Below are 12,864 nucleotides of genomic sequence, written 5' to 3' on the forward strand. Positions count from 1 at the left end.
GGCATCAAGTATGTCAAGCTCTTCAGATAAAATCCAACAGCTGTGGATGTATTAATAGCCCCCATTCAGACAGTCCTCTCCACCGCTCTGGAAACCTCCCCCCTCCACTGTCTTTACTGTGACTCTTTCTGGATCCTTTCTCTCCTTTTTGGCAACTGAAAGTTCTAGAGTGTTAGGAAGGTGGCGTAAGTCGTCTTTTAAGTTCCTGTGGCCAACCAGGAGAGGAACACGACTGACCGTTCCAGGACTGAGAACTATAGAGTGGCTGTAGAACCGGAGGAATACCTACTGGTCAGAGCACTATGGCTTTACTGTGCTATAACAGAGGTTGCGGGGGCAGGTTTGATGAAGACACAAACTCAGATGGTAAGCTCTTTTTCCATACTGTTCATGTATTTGCTTGCTTACTTGCCATCCATGATAAAGTTAAAACAATTTTATTGTATGGGTTTAACGACTTGAAGCCTAGACAAATGATCAGTGAGCAACCTTAATAAAATAACATAACTTATCCTCTTCACTGAGATTTATATCTTTTCTGCTTACCTTGCAGAGACACTGAAGGTTTAGAGTAAAGCTAACCCACATGTGTTAGACTGCACCTCTCAGAGATCAGCTCACAGCAGGCTCTAGTATTCTTTGGGTCAGACTAACCACCAGTGTTCATTGTGAACTTGTATTATTAAGTTGTCTTCAACTATACATTGGGCTCTATCAATATATGCCAGAACTACAGATGTATTTCTTGTATCTTTTTAAATGTATTTTTCTGGGGTACAAAAAAATGAGGTGTTAAATTGTCCAGCATGTTTGTGGAGGGAGTACTTGGAACAGCCTCAGTCTTCCTCCCAGCTGTTCCACAATGTCTCCTGTTCTCTTCCCCAATTGGCTGCCTCAGTTAGGGACAGCTGGGTAGAAAACCCCCCGTGTGTGACGCAGGGAGACAGAGTCTGATGGGATGTAGCAGAGACCGGGAGACGGCCTACAGCGTGGCACTAAACATCTCTCTCCTTCTTCCCCCTTATTGTGCCCTTGTAGATGCATGCCATTACCACCCAGGAGTGCCGATCTTCCACGATGCTCTGAAGGTGAGCTCTCAGCGCCGGACGTACTCTGACTCGTCCTGATGTTACGCAGTCAAATTCTAAGTGGGGAGTCCAACAACTCTTCTATTCTACATCACTGAGCCTCTGATCTCGTTTGCAGCATAACAAACACCGTTGATAGTGTAGTTACCTCATGCTCGCCCTCTGTCTCCTCAGGGTTGGTCCTGCTGTAGCAAGAGAACAACAGACTTTTCTGAGTTTCTCTCGATTAAGGTAAAATATTCAGCCCCCATAAAAAGGTCATGCAGATTCAAGTAATTATACATCATTGGGACTGTCCATTGCTTCCCCTTTTGATTGACGCTGTGTGTGGCCTATCACATGACCTTTAGGGTTGTGCCCACGGGCGCCACAGCAACACGAAGCCCGAGGATGCGCTGAGACCGGAGGTTAGGACTGATAAAGGTGACATGAAGCTCCACAGCAATGAGGAGATCATCTACAAGGGCCCCAAATCTGCTGAGGCCATGGAGAAGCAGAGACCCAGGTACACATTACACACACACAGTGTACATGATGCAGTCTCTGTCTCACCATTGCTCTGCTTCTAGACTGCTATCTCTCACAGCCCCTGTGTGTCCTCCGAGAGATTCCCAGACTGGTAAAATGCCACAAAAGCACATCCAGCATCCAGCGACCTTTCCCAGGTCCTCTGCTGGGTGTTGAATTTAAACCTCCTGTCACGGGTGCAAGAATAGCTCCCATTCCTCTGAGGCTTGTCTGAATTGTGTGTGTCTGCCTTTCACCAGCTCAGATGAGCCCAAGGTCAAACTGAAAGTGAAGGTGTCTCCTGCGCTGACCCAAGTGCTGGACAAAATGGAAGCCAGTGAAAGACAAAAGGAGGAGCAGATTGGTGAGTGAACGGCTCGCGCCAGCCTGCAGTACACAGATGCGTCCGGTGTGCTCTCAGTGTTCATTGTCATCCAAGCAGCCCAAACTCTCCATCTCTCCTCAGACTGCCTTCTCCCAGCTTGGTTCTCGTGAGCCCTTTCTCCTGCAGTCTGTGAACCCTCTGTCCTGCAGAGTCTGTGAACCCTCTGTCCTGCAGAGTCAGTGAACCCTCTGTCCTGCAGAGTCTGTGAACCCTCTGTCCTGCAGAGTCTGTGAATCCTCTGTCCTGCAGAGTCAGTGAACCCTCTGTCCTGCAGAGTCTGTGAACCCTCTGTCCTGCAGAGTCTGTGAACCCTCTGTCCTGCAGAGTCAGTGAACCCTCTGTCCTGCAGAGTCTGTGAACCCTCTGTCCTGCAGAGTCTGTGAACTTTCTATACTGCAGTGTCAGTGTGCCCTCTGTCTTGCAGAGTTTTGTTAAGCTTTTTCTGATATCCCCAGTACAACTTTTTCATGTCTAGCTAATAAGGTGTATCAGGTGTTGTAGAGGAAGGAAACCCAAGCATGCAGGCTCACAGCTTCCCAGAACTGCGACTGCAAGTCACAGATCTAACTGCCATAGGAGCACATCCTTCCTGGCAAGCTCCAGAGACAGCATGACGACTCATCCCTGCTCACTCAGGGAGAGAGACAGGGCACTGCGGAAGCAGTGTACCCAACAAGACCGGAATGGCATACAGTCAGGAAAAGCTAGTAAGGGCTCAGACACACGGCCATGGTCTCCCAGCCTAAAATGCATTCTGAGCATAATACTCCTTTAAGGTCTACACGTTTTGTGTGTCTGAGTCACTGTGGAGAACACACAAGAGCATGAGCTCTCGTTTATTCGCTCGCATGTTTAGTGGTTGCAGCGCCACTGTAATCATGGTGTCATGGCTGCAATCTGAGGTGGAGACACAGAGCCTTCCTTTGTCCTTTTCTCCATCCATGTCCCTCACTTTTTCCTGTCATGTGACCAGTCCCTCTGCTGGTTCTTTTCTCTGTCTCTGTAGAGAGCCAAGTCGTCTTCATCGGGACGAAGTGCAAGAACACAGGTTGCAAAACTGTAAGTGTTTTTGAGGAATGCATGTCTGCAGGCCCCTGTGTGTGTGTGGGGGGTGTGTGTGTGTGTGTGGGGGGGGTGGTGTGTGTGTGTGTGTGTGGGGGGGGGTGGTGTAAGAAACTGTATAATTTCCATATAGTGTGTGACCTTTCCATGTAGGAGCATAAAAATCCTTTGATTAAGAAAACCTCACATGCTTAAAGTCCAGTGTCATATAAATGATCTAGGATCAGTGTCATCCGGCTCCAGTGTCATTAATTCATATGATATTTTTGGAACAATTTATGATGTTTCCGGCAGGTATCAGTCCAGCCCCCATTAATGCCATCTTTGGAGTCCTACCTGAAGACAACACTCTTCCTAGTTTTCCTAGAGTCTTTATTGCTTGTGTGACTCTCCTATGTAGACATCTCGACCTTTTTAGAGATGTTTTGTTTACATATAAAGTCTGATGTACATTAGGAGGGTCCACCAGTACCTTTAATAAGATATTCAGAGAGAATATTGTTTCCTACAGTCCCAGTGTAATTCAAAATTATACACCAAAGCAGTGGAAAGTACTAATCAAGTTTATTGTATCTTCTTCTTCTTGTATATATTCACATTTGTTAATTTCTCTCTCTCTCTCTCTCTCTCTCTCTCTCTCTCTCTCTCTCTCTCTCTCTCTCTCTCTCTCTCTCTCTATATATATATATATATATATATATATATATATATATATATATATATATATATATATATATATATATATATATATATATATATATATGTTTAACACAGAGATAACACTTTATTGATCCCAGTGGAAATAACGGTGTCACATTAGCATATACTTACAGACACAGAACAGGGAGGGCGCTGTTACAGAAATAGCATTACAAGAACAGTGTGTATCTACATACGTGACATTTACAGCATCTACAGGCATTGCACTAATACAGGTCTGAGGATTACCATAATATTATTACCAAGAGTGGCCTTGATCACACTACTCGGTCTGAAGTGTAGAATGAAGGTGAATGGATCACAACAATAAGCGACGGAGCACCATGTATATCAGTGTGTATTAATGTACTGTAAACATGGATCAGCACAGTTCAGAGTGCAGGAGTTCAGTAGCATCCCTGCAGGAAGGAGACTTGCTGTATATTCCTGTTGCAGTGCAGTGTAAAGATCTTAGCTGGCGTTCTTTAGCCTAGCGCCGCTGTAGCAGTTTTTCCACCATTACAGGGAATGCGGTGCATTGTCTATAATGGTGAGTAGTTTACTGAGGGTCAATTACTCTTCCATAACGTCCCGTGTCCAGCTCGACTCCTACAACAGAGCCAGCCTTCTTCATCAGTGTGCTGAGTTGTTCCGAGCTCTGCGTTGTATGTAGTACAAGCATTACTCTGTCACTCTTCTCTACTCCTTTAACATGTCATGCCTGCATTGGTTTTGTTTTTTTTATTCCCTGCAGATCCTGTCAGTATCCTGGCAGTATACTCTGTAAAAACAAAAGTAATAATAATAAAGCTAAATGTTTAGGGAAAGCTCCCAGAGTCAGGCTTCAAGCTTCAGGATCTGTTTATCTCCAGGTCAGCCTTCAGTGAAATGCCTTGCGTGACCGTCGGCATACAGTATGAAGTATGAAAGGTTTGGAAATACCTTTCAGATATGGAACAAACTGACCATTTGCACCCCCCAGTGGTGAAAACTGCCAAAGCATATTTGCCCCCAACCCCACCCCCCCAACATAATCTGTGGGTGTAACATAATCTGTGGGTACACTATAAACAAAAAATCAAGATGAAATGGATCTGTGCAGATTTGATTGCCCTTTGGTTTTCAAGAAAAGGATTAAATATATTTGAGGCAAAAAGTCTAATTTGATAGGTGTCTAAAAAAACCCAGAGACATTTCTCAAGTCGCTTTGAGCCCTAAAGAACACACACATCCACCAGGTCTGGGGCGTTCGCACTACAGCCAAGGCGGCAGGCGCACACTCAGCCAGCCCCTCCTGCTGTAATAGGCCTCTCCGAGGGAAAGATATTGGTTAATAGTGTGAAGGTAATTGACTGTGCTCTTAAAACCCCAGCGTAAAGCTGTCGGCTAACTGCTTATGAACGTGTCCATTAGCTTGAGCTTGGGGCTGATTTGTTGCATTAGGTTCACAGTCCTCTTTATTTAATTGTGTGTGTGTGTGTGTGTGTGTGTGTGTGTGTGTGTGTGTGTGTGTGTGTGTGTGTGTGTGTGTGTGTGTACACGTACTGACTCAAAAACTGCCAGCACAAGTCCTCTTGAGTTTGCTTATATTTTTAGAAAACATAAAAGAGTTTATTGTCTTTCCATCTGTGAAGACTGTACATAGTAAAAAAAAAAAAACAAACTGCTGAGACATGGTGGGCTGTTTTTATATATATGCATAGCAATGTGTCAAAGCATTTGGTTGTGTAGAAATGCTGAGTAACTGTTTTATGTACTCTGAGGTTTAGAGGCAGTCATGTAATGGGCTTTAAAATGTGCTGATTGTACAGTGTATGCACAGGTGTGGAGGCAGTAAACAGAAGGTGATTTATAAAAATGACTCGTGTGTGTGTGTGTGTGTGTGCGCGCGCGCGTGCGTGCGTCTGTCTGTCTGTCTGTCTGTGTGTGTGTGTGTGTGCTTAGCTTTATCAGGGCCCAGGGACAGATGCTGAAATTTGTACATACCACCCCGGAGCTCCAGTCTTCCATGAGGGGTGAGATTCCTTTACTTGATAAAGTTGTGAAAGTTATGAATTAAGAATGTATTTTCACACAAGGTTATAGGTCAGCTCATTTAATGTCTGCAAAACCTCAACAGACCTCCATTTTGTGAAACATCTTATAATTAAGATTTGTATTCTGCTATCGGATATTAAGCCTGGTTTTCTGGCTTCATTGTATTTTAATAACATTCTAAGGTATTCTAAATCAACACTCATAACTGGTTATTAGTCAAAATTCAGGGAATACTCTTTATAGACATGGATTTCTTTCATGTTTGGTCATATCAGTATGTATTGGGCAGGTTTTTGTATTGGATATGTTTTGTATCAGTATGTTTTAGGTATTGTTTTTGATGTGACTTGTGCTGAATGAGACCAGTGGTGAACGAGACCAGCATGTGTAAAAATAAATCTACAGACCAGGCCAGGCTATAAATCATATTCATATCACACTACAGACCAGGCCAGGCTATAAATCATATTCATATCACACTACAGACCAGGCCAGTCTATAAATCATATTCATATCACACTACAGACCAGGCCAGTCTATAAATCATATTCATATCACACTACAGACCAGGCCAGGCTATAAATCATATTCATATCAAACTACAGACCAGGCCAGGCTATAAATCATATTCATATCACACTACAGACCAGGCCAGTCTATAAATCATATTCATATCACACTACAGACCAGGCCAGTCTATAAATCATATTCATATCACACTACAGACCAGGCCAGGCTATAAATCATATTCATATCACACTACAGACCAGGCCAGTCTATAAATCATATTCATATCACACTACAGACCAGGCCAGGCTATAAATCATATTCATATCACACTACAGACCAGGCCAGTCTATAAATCATATTCATATCACACTACAGACCAGGCCAGGCTATAAATCATATTCATATCACACTACAGACCAGGCCAGGCTATAGCCGGGTATATGCAGAAGAGGCAGCCGCACACAGCTCGATTGGCGTGATTCGTTAAAGACCCACTCTGACCCAGCAAGGCCCTGCTCTGACCCATCTGCTAATGACTTGTTCCAGCACACCCGCTAACGACCCACTCCGACCCACCCACAGATACAAGTACTGGAGCTGCTGCTGCATTAAGACGGACGACTTTAATGCTTTCCTCGACCAAAAGGGCTGTACCACGGGCAAGCACTGCTGGATCCAGAAACAGGTGCCACCTGCTCCTGTTATGACTACAGCATCCAATGCCACTGCTATAAGGATTCTACATGACTTGCTTGATAGGGATACTGAGACAGTATTATATACTGTACATGCAAGTGCAGTGTTTGTTTTGCATTCAACCTTTATGTGCTATACACAGTGGAAGTCAAGTACTTCCTGCAGGAGAAAAAAAAAGCCTTTTCTTCCTCATAGTTCTTATGCTTGCTATTCTCCAGCTGTTGAGCTTTTGGCTTTTGGAGAACACAGTGTGTGTGAACTGAAGCCTTAAGACCTGTTTCCAAAGCCTTCGTCATGACTCTTAAAGAAAGGCTTCATCCAAGAATATATAATGAATACATAATGGCCCCTAAGAAACAAACCCCACTAAAGAACAGAGTCTGCACTAAGAGGCTTTTAGTATGGCGGATGACTCGTTTGTTGCACTCGTTGCTTTTGGCCGACAGGATAAGAAGAAGGTGGCGTGTCGGCATGACTGGCACCAGACAGGCACCCAGGTGGTGGTCACCATCTATGCCAAAAACGCCAATCCCAAGCATTCCTACGTGGAGGCCAATTGTACAGTGGTGAGTCTGTGACTTTTGCCCATGCCCATCCGTGCAAGAGTGGTGGACACTGCAGGATGAGTGAGGAAGCCCCACTAATAGACAATATTGTCTGCTTGTGTCTGGAATGATGTGGAAATCAGTGACTTAAAATTGAGACTTGTTAAGCTCCTTTCAAAGGTGTTGCAATCATTTAATGCTCTGGAGTGATTTGCTGGCTATTCAAGTCATTTGCATGAATGTCATCTGTGAACATCATGGCAGTAATGTGTCGTGTGTAGAGAGAATGAAATGATCTCCTCCTATTCTGTCCCAGCTGACATGTCACATTCAGTTTGAGAACAACAAGGAATTGCACAAGGAAATACATTTGTGGGGGGTAAGATCTCTCTCCCTCTCTCTCTCTCTATCTCTCTCTCTCTCTCCCTCTCTCTCTCTCGCTCTCTCTCTCTCCCTCTCTCTCTCTCGCTCTCTCTCTCTCCCTCTCTCTCGCTCTCTCTCTCCCTCTCTCTCTCTCCCTCTCTCTCTCTCGCACCACACTATAGCACCAGATAATAAGAAGAAGAAGAAGAAGAATTAAAAAAACAAACCACTACAATGCAAACATGGCTGTCTGGCTGTGACCAGGCCTGAGCAGTCAATCGGGGAGTGAGCCCCGCCTCTAATATCTCCTGCAGGTCATTGACCCCAACTGCAGCTTCGTCAGCATGGTGCCCACCAAAGTGGAGATGACCCTGAGGAAGTCCGACGCCGTGGCCTGGGCCAAACTGGAGGACCCCAAACACAAGCCCGAGCCAGAGGTCAGCGATGAGCCTGCCGGCACGGAGGAGGCCAACGCCCCCCCACCGTGGGACATCTCAGACGATGACATCAGCGATTCCGACTGGGATGACACGGATGACGAGGAGGATAAAGAGGGCAAGGCGGAGAAGGAGGAAGAGGAGGAAGAGGAGGGTCCACCAGCACTGGAGGAAGCTAAACCCGTGCCTCTAGACAAATAGTGGATGTGTTCTGTCCAAAGAGCTACTGCAGTCACTGGCGTGCACTTCTTTTTAGAACGGACGACAGGACATTTCTGTACACTCAGGCACTGACGCTAAAGACCGTTTACTCAGTTTTGTATTTCTAGAGCTAGTTTAGGAAAATAAGAACATTATCATTTTGTGTTCAAAGAGGACAGAGAAGTCTTAAATCACTGCAAAACATTAATAATTAAATCATTTTGAATATTACCAGTAGGCTGTTGCAATATGTGTAAAAAATTAAATAAATAAACAATTTAAACAAATGTCATCCATAATGAATTCTGGTGAGAAATGTCAACAGAGTGATGATGAAATCGGAGAGCTGCATCGTCTAAGGTAATTATAACGAAGAAGAATGTCACACCAAGCAAACAGCATTGGTCACACTTTATTTTTGCTTCAAATTAACAGCAACAATCCTGAAATTGAGGTGTTAGCAGCCAAAGGACGGACCTTGAGTCTTGGAAGCTGGACTGCAACCCACATGGCAAAAAAACATTTAAATTATTTAAAAAGATAATTAACAAACTGTAAGAGTCAACATTAAACAGTACGCAATATTCTTGCCAATACTGTAAAATGGATAATAAAAAAAGATTTTTGATGCCTCCTTTTAAAAAATGAAATGAGACATTTTTTTTAGGGTCACAAACCCTAGTCTTTTCAATTATACCTTGCTAACATCATCAACAGACTGACAGCACGAGTGGCAAGATTTAGGTACTGGTGAACATCTTCAGGATGTGTGCAGACAGGTAACCCTGCTTCTGGGATTGCGGTGTTTAAGTGGCCGTCTTCAAGTTGCACTCAAATCATGTGTACATAATTTTTTTTGCTATTCAAGAAATACTGTTACACTTTGGCTCACAAATATCAATGGAAGAATATGTGTATTTATTCTTCCTTTATTTGGAAAACTTATATTGTACCATTTAAATTGCATCCAAAGAGAAGCTTTCAGTCCTTGGGTAAACAGCACACACCAGGACGTTAGGTGACACTTGGGTAAGGGTTAATTCTTCGGTTACTACAGGAATGGAATCAGTTTTCACACATGGATTAGGCAATAAGCAAATGTGAATATCTTATGTGTGAACATGAGATTCAACCCTACAGAGGGAGACACCGGTACATCGTTCTTCAACTCAGACAATATATTAGTTTTTTTTAATTATATGTCTTATTAGATATGCCATAAATAGAGATACATTGTTCATAATATGACTAAAAACACCTCAGAAGGAAATTTACATGAGTTTCAAGTTTGCGTTTTAAAGACTGCTTGTTTCCTTTCTAAAGTGCAACGCAATAAATTACCTTTTGAAATGTACGACACTGAGTCCCCCACCCCCAGTAAGACGTCTCAGAAATAAAAAAGATAATAACAAACAAACAAACAAAAAACAACAACAAAAGAAAAACCTAAACAAAAATCAGCTCACTGTAACCACTGCGATTTGTTGATGAACTTGGCAGAACTTTACACCACTGAAGCTTCTAGAACGGCTCACCCAGCACGAGTGATACAACAGCACGACTTAGCTGACAATCACAGACCAAAAGGATAAAAAAGGTTATTGTGCTCAGGGACTGTAGACTTGCAGAGCATGCGCAAAGCATCCAGTGTCTGAGTAAATCCAGCGAGCATTAGCTACTATGCTTTTCTGCTGATCCTGACAGGTAAGACAGAGCCACGATACATTCATGTTTTTGCACTTCTCCTTTAGAGTCTCTACCACGGCAGATCATAAATGTGTAGCGATCATTTTTGTTCCGTTAATGTTGATCGGTTGACGGCAGTATGCTTTTTTCTCGTCTTTTTTTCAAGAGAATGAAATTGTGTCTCATGGCTTTGAATGTGTCAATATATAAAGGAGATGATAATAATGAAATAAAAAGTAAAAAAATGTGTTTTTTTTAAAGTTCATTTCATGCACGGGAGGAGGCATCACATGGACTCGCACTAATAGGAACAAATAAGGAAAGCAAAAGGCTGCAGGGATTCTGGGAGATGTAGTCTACTGCCAGTGTCTGTTGCTTAGTATCACCAGGAGCACCACAGGCAGGCAGACATCGAGCAGAAGACATGACCAGAACATCAATGCAATGTGATGCCATGCCTTTCACAGCTGCTCTCACAAACGTGTGTGTGTGTGTATATATATATATATATATGTGTGTGTGTGTGTGTGTGTGTGTGTGTGTGAGTGTGTGTGTGTGTATATATATATATATATATATGTGTGTGTGTGTGTGTGTGAGTGTGTGAGTGTGAGTGTGTGAGTGTGAGTGTGTATATATATATATATATATGTGTGTGTGTGTGTGTGTGTGTGTGTGTGAGTGTGTGTGTGTATATATATATATATATATGTGTGTGTGTGTGTGTGAGTGTGTGAGTGTGAGTGTGAGTGTGTGAGTGTGAGTGTGAGTGTGAGTGTGTGTGTGTGTGTGTGTGTGTGTAGCTCCAAATATCCCTTTCTCTGTGAAAGACAGCTTCCCATGGTGAGGTGTCACATGTGGACACTAGAGCAAACCGTCCAGCTCCTCAATTGCCTGCAGGATCCGTTTCACATGCCCCACCTTTGATATCCCAAGATCCTGAGAGAGAAAACAACAAACAAGGATTTAAGGTGAAGAAATACGAATCTTTCTGGTAACTGATGCCCTCAGTGTAATAGTGCTCCCCCTACATGAAAATTCCTGCTTTCCCCAAAATATATTCTGGTCATTCTGGTTTCCTGGAGGTTTCAATGTTTTAGAATTTCATTCTATTTTATTTTCCAATAAATTTTCATAGGTCATAGGTCAAGAGCAACGTTACATTCAGAAGCACTCGCGTCTGTATTAACCGTGTTCTGAATGTTGTGGGCAGTGACGTGCCATCGTCCCCGCTGTAGTTTAGCACATGCAAAGCAGCGTGTAGACGAGTATGCACAGATAAAACACAACTACAGATCGTATGACCACAACACCTGCCATCACGCTATCGTGGAAGGAGCAAGTTTATTCTGAAAATGACTGGTGACAAAATTAAAATACTTGTCGAATTGTTTTTGCAGTTGCGGTAATATGCTACCATTCTGATGCCCTTCCATGCCCTGTGCTAGCTTCCTTTCAATTTAGAAGTGCTCAAAATAGTTTAAAAAGTCTGAAATGTGCAGAAAATATGCTTTTTGGAAAAAGAAATAATAAATATTCCTTTATTATCCACATGTTCAGATGTGAAGTGCAATATTTCCTCTAACTGGATGCATGTTGGGGTAGCGGACAGAACGGGGTTTGTGGTCTGGAGGTGGTCCTGCAATCCTGCTGTACCTTCAGGTCCTGCCTCTGGAGCTGAGGCAGCTGCCAGCCCTGGATGTCCCGCGCCAAAAACCTCTCCCTGTATTCCCCTAACCCCAACGAGTCCAGCCACGTGCCTACCTCCTCCGCACCCCATCTCTCTGCTAGCCCCCCGAGAAGACACGCACGCACGCACACACACACACACACACACACACACACACACACACACACACACACACACACAGATGCACAACAGAATGATAAACACAGACCCAACATCACAGAAGCTTGCACAAAGACTGGTTGGCACTTCCTGGAGTGAAAGTGAAGATTTGGGACCGTTGGTCCTTTTCTAGTAGGGTTCAGGTTGAGAGATGAAAACTGTTCACTGTTGGACCAGAGCTAAGCTTCAAACTTGCAACTTTCACTCCATTAACTGCCAGTGTGATTCACATAAACACCACCAAATGTGACAGAAAATATTATCATGCCACAGAGAAAACATTGTAGAATAAGGGTTGAAGAGTAAGACTACAGATCTAGGATCAGTTTTTACCTCTCTAATCTTAATGAACACAGTTGTTTGAAAGTTGCACAACTGACCCTATATCAGCATTCTTACTTGGATATTAGATACAGGAAGAACACATATGCAACAGCAATGAACAAGATAGGCTTTTGAAAAATGCAACATATACCGCGAAATATCAGCGAAATGCAGGTCAAGCTTCTAGGAGAGCCATGTTCACCAAGTACTACCTGACAAAGCTCACAGGCTGTAACAAAGAGCTGGTATTATAGAGAGCAGAAAAGGTAGCTCCAACGCTGGGCCTGGAGCCTGCTGCCTGAGGCCTGCTGCCCGATGCCTGAGGCCTGGAGTCTGGGGTCTGGAGTCTGAAGTTTGGGGTCTGGAATATGGGGTGTGGGGTCTGGAGTCTGGGGTTTGCGGTCTGGGGTTTGCAGTCTGGGGTCTGGAGTATTGGGTCTGGGGTCTGGAGTCTGGGGTTTGTGGTCTGGGGTCT

General features: G+C 43.7%; 2 protein-coding genes across 11 annotated transcripts in view; one reads left to right on the forward strand and one right to left on the reverse strand.

Moving 5' to 3' along the window:
• The first annotated feature begins 63 nt into the window (after positions 1-63).
• Positions 64-8,822, forward strand: zgc:92429 (cysteine and histidine-rich domain-containing protein 1). Of its 2 annotated transcripts, XM_027011485.3 has the most exons (11): positions 65-366; positions 1,039-1,088; positions 1,263-1,319; positions 1,439-1,593; positions 1,856-1,959; positions 2,987-3,039; positions 5,686-5,756; positions 6,871-6,973; positions 7,431-7,550; positions 7,846-7,908; positions 8,207-8,822. In XM_027011485.3, the coding sequence occupies exons 1-11, from the start codon at positions 303-305 to the stop codon at positions 8,528-8,530; spliced, it is 1,164 nt and encodes a 387-aa protein (XP_026867286.2). In that variant the 5' UTR covers positions 65-302; the 3' UTR covers positions 8,531-8,822. The 2 variants fall into 2 exon arrangements, with proteins under 2 accessions (XP_081581589.1, XP_026867286.2); XM_081725463.1 differs by lacking the exon at positions 7,846-7,908 and having other exon boundaries at positions 64-366.
• Positions 8,823-8,924: 102 nt separating this feature from the next.
• The window catches only part of si:dkey-172j4.3 (diacylglycerol kinase delta), a 62,122-nt gene continuing 58,182 nt past the window's right edge, over positions 8,925-12,864 (reverse strand). For 7 of the 9 annotated variants that reach the window (XM_081725462.1, XM_081725458.1, XM_081725460.1 and 4 more), the window contains 2 exons: positions 11,873-12,003; positions 8,925-11,155 (listed from right to left, as the gene is read on the reverse strand). In XM_081725462.1, the coding sequence (XP_081581588.1) occupies positions 11,081-11,155; positions 11,873-12,003 (206 nt within the window). In that variant the 3' untranslated portion in view covers positions 8,925-11,080. The remainder of the gene's footprint in view (positions 11,156-11,872; positions 12,004-12,864) is intronic. The other 2 variants (XM_035520047.2, XM_027011480.3) reach the window with 1 other exon arrangement.

This window comes from Electrophorus electricus, chromosome 13 (assembly GCF_041902795.1).
Source record: "Electrophorus electricus isolate QZ-2024a chromosome 13, ASM4190279v1, whole genome shotgun sequence".
Classification (NCBI taxonomy): Eukaryota; Metazoa; Chordata; class Actinopteri; order Gymnotiformes; family Gymnotidae; genus Electrophorus; species Electrophorus electricus.

Coding starts and splice junctions, on each gene's coding strand:
- zgc:92429 (XM_027011485.3), top strand. CDS start 303: ATGGCTTTACTGTGCTATAACAGAGGTTGCGGGGGCAGGTTTGATGAA. Junction 1,594..1,855: donor ATGGAGAAGCAGAGACCCAG/GTACACATTACA, acceptor GCCTTTCACCAG/CTCAGATGAGCCCAAGGTCA. Junction 3,040..5,685: donor AGAACACAGGTTGCAAAACT/GTAAGTGTTTTT, acceptor GTGTGTGCTTAG/CTTTATCAGGGCCCAGGGAC.